This window comes from Quercus lobata, chromosome 12 (genome assembly GCF_001633185.2).
Source record: "Quercus lobata isolate SW786 chromosome 12, ValleyOak3.0 Primary Assembly, whole genome shotgun sequence".
NCBI lineage: Eukaryota > Viridiplantae > Streptophyta > Magnoliopsida > Fagales > Fagaceae > Quercus > Quercus lobata.
Genome location: NC_044915.1, coordinates 19,773,829 through 19,789,160, shown reverse-complemented (window position 1 = coordinate 19,789,160; position 15,332 = coordinate 19,773,829). Strand labels below are relative to the sequence as shown.

General features: G+C 36.6%; 2 protein-coding genes across 3 annotated transcripts; one reads left to right on the top strand and one right to left on the bottom strand.

The window, feature by feature from the left end:
* Positions 1-214: 214 nt before the first annotated feature.
* LOC115972545 (protein trichome birefringence-like 6) lies at positions 215-2,931 on the top strand. Its single transcript, XM_031092869.1, has 5 exons — positions 215-1,202; positions 1,363-1,555; positions 1,643-1,833; positions 2,205-2,363; positions 2,455-2,931. Exons 1-5 carry the CDS (start codon positions 493-495, stop codon positions 2,765-2,767), a joined length of 1,566 nt encoding a protein of 521 aa, XP_030948729.1. The 5' UTR covers positions 215-492; the 3' UTR covers positions 2,768-2,931.
* A 160-nt stretch (positions 2,932-3,091) lies between these two features.
* LOC115972544 (histone-lysine N-methyltransferase EZA1) lies at positions 3,092-13,866 on the bottom strand. 2 transcript variants are annotated; one of them, XM_031092867.1, is made up of 17 exons: positions 13,760-13,866; positions 13,240-13,341; positions 12,316-12,587; positions 11,817-11,978; positions 11,212-11,296; positions 10,937-11,083; positions 10,762-10,809; positions 10,605-10,676; positions 9,172-9,866; positions 7,349-7,502; positions 6,417-6,637; positions 5,481-5,612; positions 4,897-4,984; positions 4,750-4,797; positions 4,500-4,628; positions 3,726-3,803; positions 3,092-3,654 (listed from the first exon to the last, which is right to left on the bottom strand). In XM_031092867.1, exons 1-17 carry the CDS (start codon positions 13,796-13,798, stop codon positions 3,463-3,465), a joined length of 2,664 nt encoding a protein of 887 aa, XP_030948727.1. In that variant the 5' UTR covers positions 13,799-13,866; the 3' UTR covers positions 3,092-3,462. The 2 variants fall into 2 exon arrangements, with proteins under 2 accessions (XP_030948727.1, XP_030948728.1); XM_031092868.1 differs by lacking the exons at positions 13,240-13,341; positions 13,760-13,866 and having other exon boundaries at positions 11,817-11,983; positions 12,316-12,408.
* Between the last annotated feature and the right edge of the window lie 1,466 nt (positions 13,867-15,332).

The following is a 15,332-nucleotide window of genomic DNA, read 5'->3' as shown; positions in this document are numbered from 1 at the left end:
AACGAATAGTCTGCTTTGATCAACTCGAGAGCAATGAATAATGATACTCGCACATCACCTTTAAGGCATATTAACCCAAAAGTCTTTGCTTAGGTAGCTTTTCCATTTCTATACTCTATGATCCACGTGGAAAGAACAGAACAACAAAATATAAAAAGAAAAAAGAAAATTAAAAAGCTGGAGGATATGTTGGTCCCACACTTATGTTGGTCTCACACTTTCCCTGTTTCGCATCACCTGCTTCATGCTCAACCGGCTTCTAGAGCAAACAGGGTCCCGTATGTTTTGCTGGCTCTTGGTTTTTTTAATTTTTTTTTATTCCTTCTTCAGCATCAATCACATGCATGCGTCCTAGCACAACCAAACCCTAATGTCTTGTCCTAAAAAAGCATTCTTATCGATTCTCAAAAAAAAAAGCGTTCTTATCTACTGTATGTCTATAATCCTTATATCACTCCAAGGTGAGAAACTAAACTAAACTAAAAGGCATAAATGGAAAAACAGAGAAGTTTCTCCTTTAAACCCACAAGACTATTGGTCTTTTCTTTCACTATCTCTACCTCTGTCATCTTCTTCACCTTTTTTACCCTTTGGGTCATCAAAGCCACCCCTTCATTTCGCCAAGAGATCCATTTCCAGTACAATAAATCCTCCCTCAGTTTGGGTCTCAGACCCGTAACTGTTCAGTCTTTATCTTCTCTCAGAGGAAATTTTTCAGTAACTGGTGAGAAAGATTCAACTTTGATAGATACCCATTATAGTAGTCTTGAAAATGCCTCTGGGTTTGCTTCGACTTCGGTTTTTAGTGGGTTACAGAGAGAGGAAGATGGGCCTGGAGTTCTAGTAGATGGAGAAAGCAAAAGTGATGGTGTAGATGGTAATTTGACAACACTGCAAGAGAGTATACCTGAGACTATTTCTGAGAAAATTGAAGTTCCAAGTAGTCAGATGAGTGAAGAGAAGAGCACTGTTGCAATTTCATCTGATAACAATGGAGTTTCAATTAGAGAGAAGGTTGGACTGAAGAGAGTAAAAGATTGTGATTTGACAAAAGGGAGGTGGGTTTATGATGAGAGCTATCCTTTGTACACAAATGGTTCATGTCCTTTCATAGATGAAGGTTTTAACTGTGAGGGTAATGGAAGATTGGACAAAAACTACATGAAGTGGAGATGGCAACCGCACGATTGTGAAATTCCAAGGTACTAACTTGTTTCTTCTTTTTTAGCCTTAACTGCAATTGTAATTTAGATGTAAATGAAATTAGGGTCGAGTTTATGTTTTTATCTAGAGTAGATGTACTTAAGACAAAAATAACTCAATTTTGAGGTAGTGGGTTCCTGGTGTGGGCTTGTGCTATAGGTTCAATGCAACAAAAATGCTGGAATTGATAAGAGGGAAGAGGCTAGTTTTTGTGGGCGATTCGATCAATAGGAATCAATGGGAATCCATGCTGTGTATGCTAATGGGAGCTATTAAAGATCCAAAGAGGGTCTATGAGACCCGTAGGCGGAGAATTACCAAAGAGAAGGGAGATTATAGTATCAAATTTATGGTAATTCTTCAGAACTTCTTTGATCTCTTACCTTTCTATTTGTGAGAATTTGGAGTAGTTGATTTGAGGGTTTTTTTTTTTTGGCAGGATTATAGGTGTACGGTTGAATACTATGCGACACATTTTTTAGTTCATGAGGCCAAGGCTAGATTAGGCCATAAGAGGATACAGACCTTGAGAATTGATAGTATCGATCGTGGTACATCCAGATGGAGAGGAGCTGATATATTGGTTTTCAATACTGCACATTGGTGGACACATTACAAAACAAAAACAGGGTAAGTGCCATTCTTGTATTATTAGCCTTTTAAGACCTAGGCTGATATGTGCTGCATTTCGAGATTCAACCTTTCTAGTCATATGTATATATGTTTAAGAACCATTCATTCTTATCTTTTTATTTTAAAGAAAGCATAACTATGGCTATGCTTCATCGTTGAGATGATTTTCATGTGCATTCAACATTTAAGGATGGTTTAAATGTAAGATGCTGTTTATGGACTTCCACTGAATTTCTTGAAATTTTGTTTTCTTTATAGTTGGTTTGTTTCACTAAACTGATGCAAGTTGTAATCATGCGCATGTGAATTATAGAGGATGCTGTTTTCATGTCTATCATTGTTTGTAACATCTGTAAGTCTTATAATAGGATCAATTACTACCAGGAAGGGAATCAAGTTCATCCTAGGCTTGATGTTTCAACGGCTTTTAGGAGAGCTCTGATGACTTGGGCATCATGGGTTGATAGGCACATCAATCCTCGAAAAACCCAAGTTTTTTTTCGAAGTTCGGCACCTTCACATTTCAGGTTTGCCCTTATACACAGCTAGTAACAATGATGTTAGTTTTTGGATTCCTTCATGCCAGTTGCTGAGTAGTGTATGAATCAATGCAAATAGGGGAGGTGAATGGAATTCAGGTGGGCATTGTATGGAAGCTACTCAACCTCTCAATGGAACTCCAAGCATCAGTTATTCAGAGAAGAATATTATTGTAGAGGAGGTCATAAAGAATATGAAAACTCCTGTTACTTTCTTGGATATTACTAATTTGTCAGGATATAGGATAGATGGCCATCCATCTATATATGGAGGAAAATCAGGGAAGCGCTCCTCTTCAAACATTCAAGATTGCAGTCATTGGTGTCTTCCGGGTGTTCCTGATACATGGAATGAGATTTTGTATTTTCTTTTGCAATCTAATCGATACTAAACCTATCTTTATTTCTTACAATTTTTTACCCGTCTGGTCTTTGTTGGCTAGCTTGTATATTTTATGTATTTTTTAAAATTCTTCTGAGGTGTATTGTAGAAATGCAAACTGTCTTCCTTGAGATTCATGTTATTGGAACAACGAAAATATCATCATTATATATAGAGCTGATCCTCTGCAATTTTGGCACATCCAGCTTATGAACCGCCCAATAATTACCGTTCCAAATAGGTACTACACATACACTTTTGATTTTGATATATTCGCCTTTTTTACCTATTGTGACCGCAATTCAAATCTGGAAATATCAATGCAACTAAAATCTATGGTAAACTGCATAATCTATAATCAACTTTATATGATGATGATCTTGAATATTAAATTAACAATAAAATAGACCTCCAATAGAATTGTCAAACTCTACCTATTGCGTGTAATGCTTAAACTGCTAGATCAACTTTAGCTTATTACCCGCACAATAACAATTTATCCTTATTCCTATGAAATCTTATTGCCCGACCTATGTCGTGTCTAATTCTAGAGCACATTAATATGTATAAATGCTTGCATAATTTCTTGGAGCCTCCTCATGCAGAGATTCTCTTTTCTTGGTAAGTGTCACAGATATAAAGAGACCTTTGACTGGTAACCAGAAAGATGACCAGTGATATGTACATCCTGATCCAGGCCAATGGCTAATGAGATTGGTATTTCTTTGCTCTGCCTTGAGAAACTGATGATTCATCCCTCTTGGAGCCCTCCGGCTTACGAGCCCATGCAGGTGCTTGGTCTGGCCCATAACGATAATCATAGAAGAGCTCCTCACTAGCTTCAATATGCTCCTTCGCAAAAATGCCTACTCGATGATCTCCCGCGACCAACATTACCTGTAAAAGCCAATGTATAAGCAAATCCAGCCGGAACTAATTCAACAGGGAAGTCAATAAAAGTCACATACCTTTGCATAGCAATTAGGGTTTGATGAATGGTTTGCAAATTTCAGCTTGTCTCCTTTGCGGTAAGCATCAAGGACAAACTGTGAACAAAGAGCAACTGCTTTGAGATTTAAGACATTATAAATTAAGAGTTTCAAGCTACAATGTCTTATATTTTGCTACACATGGCAAGTTTGATTATGAAGACACCAAGCAAAGCAAATAGAGAAAGAGGGAATGAGAGAATGAAACAGTATAAGGGCAGCACTTCAATTTTAATTCAGAGCTAAGTTGTTTTTTGTGTAAGGGGCATCTCTTGCACAAACCTCCAATTGCATGACAGGATACCTGTGTTGTGATATAAACTTTTCCTTTGTAGATCCCAATATTTTATATTAATTTGAAAAACAGAAGCCTAATGTAATCTACAATCAACAGCCCTTCCAACATAGTCACTGAGCAAAAGCAGGCAAGGGAAGTTGCAGGAAAAAGTCTGCATCAAAACTTTTCTGCTGAAGTCATTTTCTTTTAAAAATGACATCCAACAATAACAAATATTATCCAACCTGTTGATGACGGAAAAAGGGCCAGTAAGCTGTTATGAGGCAGAAATCAACTTTTGGGCCTGTTTGGTAGCCTTACTTGAGCAACATTTTTCACATTTCAAACACACTTACACACATTTCCACACACTTTTTCACCCACATGCATATCAAAAACACTCAAACAATATTATTCAAACTCTTCTACCAAACACCAGAGACTTGCAAAGATACTAAACAATAAAGGTAACTTGCTTGATCATTTAAGTCGAAAAGAAATGATGAATTTGCACGATCATAGATTTTCCCCCGCTTATCTGCTTCTCTATGGGAGATCAATTCACCAGTATACTCTCCAAGATAATCATTTTTGTTCACAGCATTCTGCAATTTCATCATCCAATACAGTGAGGAGACTTGGCAAAAAAAGAAAGAAAGTCAAATTAGCTAGAAGTTACCGAGAAAAAAAAGAAAAAAAAAAAAGGAAGATGATTCATCTTTTCACCTTCAAAAATGCACCCCATCCAGCAACATCAGACTTTGCCAAGAGTATCTGGATATCAAAGAGGAGGAAAAGTAAGTTATGGTTCAGTCACATCTTTTTTATTCATTTTGATTATGAAGATGGTCCTAAACACTAGGAATTGCTCACTCTTTGCTGTTGCCTTAGAAGGAGCCTCATATTTCCACATTGGCCATCTCCTCGCTTGGCTGGCTCACCTAATGAACCATCTCCACAACTGCATCAAATATGTGATTTTAAAACGCCACAAAAGATACAAAAACTACATCAAATGAGACTAAATTTAGACAGGCAGAAATGGTTATTACAAAACCTAAATCTCATGCAACTCTATATGCAATTGTAAAAAAAAAAAAAAAAAAAAAGCATAGGAAACTCATCCAGACTGGCATCTGATACAGAGGTAAGAAGAATTGTAAACCAAGGAAACATGCTAAACTGGTTAACAGATACCAAAAAGGAATAAAGTAATTTATGAATTGCATAAATGAGATTCTAAAGTAGTTGAGATGTGCTAAAAGGTGAAAAAAAAAATTCATTTTCTGGCTTATTGAGGTTAAGAAAATTCCTTATATGTGTTTTTTTTTTTTTTTTTTTTTTTTTTTTTTTTTTTTTTAGCTTTAACAGACATAAACCAAGTTCACAATGTTTAATGGAGAAAGGCCAATCCCACATCAGTGAAGTATCAACATCGAATATATGAAACTCGTTACCTAACCCAGCAATTTCGGCAAACATCTGGGTCACATTCGCGTCCAGCAGCAAAGCATGGGCATTGCCGACTTCTGCACTGACTCTTTGCACAGTGACATCCCCTGAACCGATTTTTGCAGCTCTTTGAGCACCTGAAACATTTATAAAAATTCTATTTCATTTCATTTTTCAGGTTCATAAATACAACTAGTGAAACTTTAACTCAGCAGAGAATAAACCTACGCAATCAATACACATCAGGTAAATTTGAAATCAAACGCAACTAATGAAATTTTTAATAAGCACAATTTGAATCCTGATAAATGATTTACTGAAAACATTATACCTAGCATAAAAAAATCTACTTGATGCGGGCTGCATGATATCTGTTTGACCATTCAAGTCATATAAGTAACTTTTTTGGGTCCAAGGGGAGAGTTGACATGTTCTTCTTTTACAATTTATTAACAACTATGTAGTTCACTTAAAAATCTATCCATTGCACATGTTGTGTCATGTGTCTCATTCCAATCAACTTGTAAAACATGTATCGCCTGCTGCTCTGCACATAGTTTACAATTTATTTGGAAGAACCCTCAAGAGACCTTCACCAGCAGGCTCTCTATTTTTGGTAAGCGAAACAATGTCTAGTTATTTCACCTAGAAAATGTGTGGTGGTTCCAATTGTATCCTGCTAAGCTGGACATAATTTTAAAATTCATTTGTAATAACCACTTTGGCAACAGGGTTTTCTTTTGCAAAAAGGAAGAGAGGGCTTTGGGAGTGGGGGAGGGGCATAAGTTCAGCTGCTAGCTGAACCATCTATACATCACATATATTTTACTTGGAAAATTATTTGCCATGGTCCACGATAATAAAATGAAAAATCTCACTCACTGGTTTTATTGCTATAATTTGCTTTAACAGCTACATATGAAAAAAAAAAATCAACATACCCACAATATTTTTCACAGCAAGTTCCATTATGTAGACAAGAGCATTGCTTTCCACACATAGACTGGCATCCACACGGGGTATATTGCTTACAAGATTGGTTTTTTCCATCGGCAATTCTTTTCCAAATTGATGGGTGGCCAGCAGATTTCCAAGAATATTTAAGCTTCCGTGTCTTGCCCCTTCTACGAAGCAGCCGTGACCTTGCTGGAATATCTGGGTCCTAACACAAGAGAATACAAAATAAAAGAAATTAGGGTTCTATGTTGCAAAGCCATGATGTTGCAAAGCCATGAGGCTCCAATGGCTAAAGCCTAGAACCGATGATAACAGGTTCACAAGCAACTGCAGAATAAAATTCAAAAGAAACTTGCAGCAATCAAGCTAGTTTGATCATCTGTCACCCATTCTTGTCAAGGGCAGCCTACTGTTCCAAATGATTCATCAATTAGAAGGTGTATAGACTAGATTACAAAAATAAATCCTGTAACTGAAGGAAAATAATAGTTACTATGGTAATCTCGAGGAAGTTGAAGCACATAATAGTCCTTTAAGGTTAACCCAAATCATTTGATGTTAAATCCACCAAGTTGTTAACTGCACATGGTTGAACCTTGATAGGTATGTGTTACAGTTGTGAAAAGCCAAGCCCCTTTGTGTTTAAAGAAATCTCCAAATGTTGAATACATGAGTAACTCACAGACTACACCATATATAGGGCATTTCTAATCCCTTTCTTCTACATAAGTCAATCAGAAGACATTGACAAAACAAGCCTAATATGATGGGAGAAGAATATCATTGTTGCTCAGCTAGTATGGCAGTGATGGTTCAACCTGTTTCTGAATCTCACCAGGGCTACAACAACTTCTTCACCTAGTAGCTATAAATCAAAATGAAAATAACAAGCAAGGAAAAGACATTGATTGCTTACAGTATATTCCATATCAGCTTTCGTGTTGTCTTCCATAAATGAACTTGGTGCAGTGATGGATCCGTGAGGCATTGAAGCTCCCCAATCATGCATATATTTGGATACCTCTATGCAAGTTTTTAAGCCAGAAAGTAAGTTTCTGGCTATGAGGCAACTGCAAAACATGAGTCTATTAAGTGCAAACTGATAGAAAAAGATAACAGTATCCCACATGAAAAAAATTAAAAAGAAAAAAAATATCCATAATTTTAAGAAAATCTAAATCTGTTTATTAAGTTGGACATCTGCAAGGGGGAAAAAATACAGAACCTTTGTAATCATCCAGGGAGTTTTTCAAGAAAGGTCTCCTTTTATTTCAGAAATTTATGTATTTATTTATTTTTTATTAGAAAGAAGGGTCGTTCAAATGGGAGCGAGTCATAAAAGAATTTACAAACAGACGCTCATTAGGTCCAAAAAATCAACAATGGAATTACATGACACCCCCCCAATTGAAGTACAATATTCAAACAAAGTTTTAATATCTTGCATAGATTGCTCTTCATTCTCAAAAGTCCGGTGACTTCTGTTTGTTGAAATGGTCCACATAATGCATGCAGAGTAGTTTTCCATACATCCCAACGTCCAAACACCCCTCATCAGACAGTCATCAAATCAATCACCTTGCTTGGCATCACCCAAATTATCCCAATGTGCAAATGACCACAGCTCTCTAGCTAGAGGACTGTGCAGTAACAGGTGCTCAACTGATTCACAATTACAATTACACATAATACACCTATTAACAACCTCTAGCTTCCATTTAACTTATCTACGGTCAATATGGAATTCAAGGCTGCTATCCAAACAAAAAAAAAAAAAAAAATCTTACGTAGAGCTTTACTACCCAAACACCTTTTCAACGGAATGTAGATAAAGGTGCATGTCTCAAACATGCGTAATAGGATTGAACTCTAAACTGCACTTTCCCATCTAGATTCTAAAGTAAACAATCCGCATTCCCTTCTGTTAGGAGTTAATTAAGTCCATCAGCTCATTCAACTCTTCTAGCTCCCAGTAAAGGAAATCCCTAAGGAATCTAAGATTCCAATGCCAATGTCCTTCGTACCCTTCAAATGCAATCAACAAGTGCAACGAGGCATCTTTCTCTACTGCAATGGATTTATTTCAGGATTTATACCACACAAATATCTAATATTGATGGTGCAGCATATATGAAAGTAAATTGTGTTTGCTGTGCTGTTATTTATGCCTGAAAAAGATATGCAAAGAGATTAGTCAATAATATTAACACTCTCCCCCCCTTCCAATAAAAAAAGAAAAAAGAAAAGAAGGGGAAGGGGATAAGTTAATCGCACGGGAATATCTGGCTCTGTCAGATTTAAGCAAAATTTTAAATTACTCAAGCAATAATTTATTTTACATGTGTCTGGTGATTTCCCCCCTCTCTTCAAAATTTAGTTCCAGAAAAAGATAATCAAGTAAGGGAAACTTCAGTCACAACACAATGATTTCATGACATATATTATTACTTCATATGCTGCACAAGAGACTGATATACTCCCTAAAATAAAAAACGCATCACAGAAAACCAGATGATAAAATAAAAGTAACCACAACATCCTGCACTATACATCACTGGTCAACCAAATATTGTGTTCTTCGAAGAAATTGTACAGGTAGTGAGGTAGTGACAATGAAGTGCCACTTATCACAAGCCAACATGGTGATTAAGATTGCAGTTACTAATCCCAAAGAAAGAGACTATTAATATCTTTATTCTATTTTATTATTATAGCATGTTGTAAACAGTATGCACATACCTGTTTCTCCCAAACATATCTATACCCTTTAAATACAGTTCTTTCTCAATAGGTTTCCACTCAGAGCCACCTAATCCTTCAGCGCTTCTCACAATGGAATCGGATGAATATTCTAGTTGAGGAGCTTTTCTGGTGTCTTTTGGTTCATCTCTGACAATGTCCTCTGACCTATCAAAGGAAGCACCACCAGAAGTAACAAATTTGATTGAATTATGTTCACCAGGTTCTTTTAGAGAGTTATTGGGGGTTGTTTGACTTTCACTTTGTTCGCTTGAAGTGTGATCCAGAGCTGGAGTAACTTCACTAGTTGCAATTACTACATCCAAAGCTGATAATTTCTTCTGTTTCTTATTGGAACCCTGGAAATCATCAGAAACCAATGTTGAGTCATGTAGTGCGGTGTCTGTATGCTTCATGACCTTGCGCTTTCCCACACTCTGGTTGTCTATTGCTGTGACAGACGTATCTGAAATCAAAGCAGCAGCTTCTGAACTACAAACAGCTTCAGCAGTAACACACATTACTTTTTCAGAAGTACATCTTTCATCCTGAATAATTTTTGTGCCATCACGAGCACCTGTTTCTTCAGCATTTGAGGACACAGGAGTCCCAACCCTCAGTTCTGAAGTTGTACTTTCAGTCCTCTGCAATGCATTAATAGCCGAACCTTCTGGCAAGTCTTTGATAGCTCTAAACTGCAAGAATTTGATATGAAAATCAGACTTCGCAATTTTCCCACACAAGACTGGCAGAAGCCCACATAGAAAATATTAATCACATATGATAATTATGAAAACAAATAGGCTTCTAATAAACATAAATGACATGAAGGGGTTTCTGTAGCCAGCCCTCTGTTGAGTTGAGTTGGGCACAAAAATTTATTACAAATTCAGTAATAGGCAGCTATCTTGATGGTAAACTTATTTTTTCTTTAAAATTTTTAAGCAATTTGATTGTAAACGTAGGATTATAATGGATGTTACACAGAAAAGTATGTGTCTCGTATAAGAAACCTTGTTGTGTACACAATGACAACTTTTACACCTAATCAACCCTAGAAACAATAGTGCTTAGTAAAACCATGGCCTCCTATATTGAATAAAATTGCCATTGCATGTTGTTCCATTCAGGAGAAAAACTCCAGCCAAATTTGTTAAATATGTTTGCATATAAAATATACTCACAGATAAACATATATAACTGCAAAATATACAACAAATTGAACATGTTCTTATTAATAAACTACCTGTGGAGTCCATTCCTAACCATTTGCAAGGTGGCACCAAGTGTAAATTAGGTGGCTGCTATCTTTGAGTGTAAAAGAAAATAAGATTATCCAATATTCACAAGAGAGAGAGAGAGAGAGAGAGAGGTCTCTCACACATGGACTAGTAGCTTACTAAAAACACTCAAAAAGGGAAAAAGATTCATACCTGAAGGTAACACTGAGCACTGCAAGGTGTCCTGTCTTCTTCATGTTCAGACCAGCATGACTGTTTTTCACTCTGTCAAGCAAAGCCTCTGGTCATATAAATGAATGTAACAAACTTCATAATTAGTGCAGAAGCAATGAATAATGCTGCTGCTTACAGGATAGATTAAAGGTTGAGAACAGCCATGCAGCCTGCAGTCAAATAGCTGTTGGATAGGTGCAAGCAGATCAGCATGTATGTTGAAGCAATTCAAGGCTTCTATCAGACACAGCAACACCAATGATTCTCTTTAGCAAATAATAAAGATGAGAAATGGTCTAAAGACCACATACCATACAGCGACGACAGAAAAGGTTATCAAAAGAATCTAAAGCAGCATTAAGGCTCTTGTCCAAACACATGGCCCTATCAGATTCCCCAAAGTCTTTGGAGTTTTGGTCATGTTTCTCTTGATACTTCTTGAGTGTGTCAAACCGTTCCTGCATTTTCAAACACAATTACAGCACTTAGAAATAGAAAGACGCTTGCTACAAATTCATATAGTGCTAATCATGTTTCAAATAAAGAATCAAGAAACTTCAACCATCCTCCAAAAATAATAATCAACCTGGATTTCCAAAGTGGTGCCTCCAATAAACTGGCTCACAATGTTCACTACTTCCTCACCTTGCCCATGCTCCTTCAAAGCCATCCTGCGAAATTGAACATTAAAAGATTAAAAAAAGAGTATAGTACAGAAAAAATTAAAACTCTTAACCGTATACTAAAAAAGTTGGAATTTTATGACTATACAAGCATGGCGAGTATATAAAAGCAAGCATTAAAAATAGTTGATGGTCAATATATGCCTCTTCTGCCTGGGAGACTGCAGAAGCAAGTCAAAAATCTGAGTTCCATAAAGTAAATGTCAGCAAAAAATAGGAGTTTCAATGTCACAGTATGAAGGGACATTGACAACATGACATTTAGCCCTTCAATTTTCTTTTTTGGTCTCAATTCTAACTTTGATATATGTTTACACTCAAAACATTCTCTCCACGGGAGGACTGTCATTATCTGAAAAATTCCAAGAATATGACAAGAATGAACTCGCTTTGTACAAGGATGCCACGCTAAGACCTTTCTCTAACAAGATGGAACACCAAACTCTATTGATTTATATTTAGAAACAATGTATCTCCTTTGAAAGTCTAGCATCTCATTTATACTTACATCAGAATACGATCTTCACCCTCACAAAATTCATGCTTCTCTTCCTCAGGTTCTTGAGTGTCATCCTCACTGTCACTACAAACCAGTGCTTCGCCACCATGTTGATCATAGTAGATACGTCTTCTCCCAACCACTGACTGGTCTTCAGCCATTCTCTGATTTCTGCGCTGTGTGCAACAAGTTTAAGATAAGAGGAGCAGAAATTAAATCTTTGTATGAAAAAAATGATAGAAGAAATAGGTCATGAACCCATATCCTCACCCTCCAGTGCCTCCACCTTGCTCTTACAAGGGGAGGAGGTTCCATTTGAACTAGAGGTCATTAGCAATAGAAGAAATCATATTTATTCTGTTCCCCATATGATTCCTTGTTTCTTACTTATAAAGATATTTATTTAAAAAAAAAAAAAAAAGGTCATAAAGAAGAGCACTAAACAAATATATGCAAATCAAATGTTCAATCCAGTAAACCCAAATGGAGAGGAATAACTTCCTCATACCTGTCCAAAAATATCCAAGTTGTATAAGGTGGTAACTTCTCAACATATGGAAGCTTGGTATTTGTTGATAATACCACTTCATGACCGTTAATATAGTCCTTATCTCCCACTCCATGTGCAAATCCATTAAACATATAGAGAGGGCGTTCGGTTCTTGAAGAAAGCATTTTATCAACCCCATTCTCCAAAAGTGAAACATCTTTTCTTGATGTTGCTAATACAATCTGAGCAACATGACTTTCTAGCTTCCTTCGATTCTTCTCAATTTTTTCCTACGCAAGAAATAAGTAGGAGTTAGTAGCAAATTGGCCAGCAACATGTGCAAAAGCAGGCTTCTAAGTCTCCATCAGTTAACTAATATGTAAACCTAAGCCAAAGACATACATGCTATTAATACAGTCAAAACGAGCAACAACATTTCCAATAAAAACTTGCGATCCAAGGCACGATTCAAATCAATCATACTATGAAATATAAAAAAAGGGTATAGTATACAAGTGAAAAAGATTGGAATTGGATATCGATTTTTCTAAATCAAAAAACAACTTCAAATAAAAATAAAAGGAAGATGAAATTTTTTTAAAGAAATTGAGTTTACACTTGCTAGTCCAAAATGTTACTAGAAAAAAGGTGGACTATTCTATGTGCAACAACAATACCAACAAAAATAATATTAATCAGGCAAGTAAAACAAGAGCATTATAATCTAGGAAGTGCGAAGAGGAAAATGAGTCATTTCTGAAAAATTATAACATGAAACGGACAGTACGACCCCAGCACGGACACGAGTAGGCACTTTAAATGAATTGTCAGTGCTTCCTAAATGAAGTGTTAGTGCTTCCTAGATTATAATAAGAAACTCATAGGACTTAAAAGTTAAAAAAAAAAAAAAAAAAAAATTGCATGAATTATGAGACTACTTACTTTAATTGAATCAATTCGGTCCTCTTCAATTTTCTTCTTTAGCTGATTTATCTTAGAAGGCAAGGATCCAAGAGCTTCACTTGACTGTTCACCACTTGATTTCTGTCAATATATAAATGAAAAATTATTTAATTAAAAAAAATTTATCAAACAACAATGATCATATTACATGATATTTATTTGTACAGAAATTAGAGGAAGACAATTAATACAAGAATTTCACTTTTCAACTGGCTGTTATTGTTTTCCTAACGCTCTGTTTGGCTGCTGAGAAAGTTAATTTCTAGGCATACAAAACGGAGCTTGTATGAGCAGAATTACGATATAAGCAAAGCCCTACGATTAAACAAAATTTCGAAAATTTGAAATGATGGAGATTCGCGGAATTCAAGTAATTGAGGTCAAAACCGTGATTAAAAAAAAAAAAACTAATAAAAGGATTAGGAGTTTCAAGAAAAATCATCGGAATTGTGATTAATCATAGGGGGAGAGAGAGAGAGAGAGAGAGAGAGAGACTGACTCTGAGTTTGGTGGCAGAGTCGCTCGCTTTGGACACCATGGCTGCTCTGCTCTGAAACTCGCACGAGGAAGAGAGAGAAATTGAGAGAAATTAACGTTTGGGATTGACACGTGTCAAGATCCAGTGACGTGTACTACACGATGAGAGTGGAACTTTTTTATCATAGGGTGAATAAAGTAAAAAATAAAAATGTAGTTTTTTATTTTTATTTTTTTGGGGAGATAGATGAGGAAAAGGATTTTGAGCCGTTTGGAAACACCGAATAGGCTGTAAACAAGAAATGTAGGGTTATAAACAAAAGAAAATTATAAGGTTACGTTTGGTAGGTTATAATTGGTATTATAATGTAATAGATATTCTTATGATATAATTATTCGATTATTTGGTTATATTTTTATTATAAGGGTAAATTGCAAATTACACCACTGAAGTTTGGGGTTGACTGGATTTTACACCCCAAAGTTTCAAAAACTTGATTTTATACCCTGAAGTTTGGTTTCGTTAGCAATGCACCCCCCATAGTTAAATTCTGCTGTTAAGTGACACATCATCATGCTGATGTATTCTAATTTTGCCAAATAAGCATCAAAACTACTTAAAACACTAGCATCTAACTTAAACGACACCATGAAGACCTAACTCTAAAATCCAAAACAGAACCCAGGAACCCAGCTCCTCTGCTCTGCAACTTCTACTGTGAGTCAGTCCTTTGAAGGCTTCTCTTCAGCTCGGTGAGCCCCACGCGGCCAGACCTCCCCTAGCTCCGATTGCACCTGTGAACCCAGACAGACCGAACCCAATCCCCACGAACCCATCGGCTCTTGTGAACCCAGACGATGGCGGCGGCTCCAGGCAGCCTCGGCGGCCATGGTGACGGCTTCAGGCGGCCTCGGTGGTGACGTCTAGACTTCCCCAGCTTTGTGAGCTGCTCTTCTCGTGTGCCTCTTTTCGGATTTGGCCTTTGTAAGTCTTAGATTTTTGGGGTTTTTGTTGATTGGGATTGGTGGGGTTTTTGTAAAAAAATTTAGGTGATTGATTTGTTAAAATATGATTTAAATTCATTGTGCAACTTGCTTCTCTATTGAAATTATGTGTTTATGGTGGAAATTCGATAGAATTCATCCAATCAACATACATAAATAATAAATTGATATAATGCAACTAATTTAACAATCAATTCACAAATATGGCTTCAAAAATAAAAATCCTTCCAATTGAAGATAACTAATAACCGTTGCTTTGGCTGTCGCCGTGGTTGCAGCCGTGACAGCCGCATTCGACCTCATCTGGTTGGGTTGATGGGCTCACGAGTGGAGGAGCTGGGTTCGTGGTTAGGGGAGGCCTGGCCGTGTGGACTTACTGAGCTAAAGAGAAGCCTTCGACGGACTGACTCACGGTAGAAGTTGCAGAGCAGAAGAGCTGGGTTCGTGGTTCTGTTTTAACTTTAGGTTGAAACAACGTATAGTTTTGATTTGTGCCACTGCCAGCTCTTCTCTTGATCATAGTTGAAACACATAGTTTTGAAGCTTATTTGGCAAAAATAGAACACATCTGCATGATGATGTGTCACTTA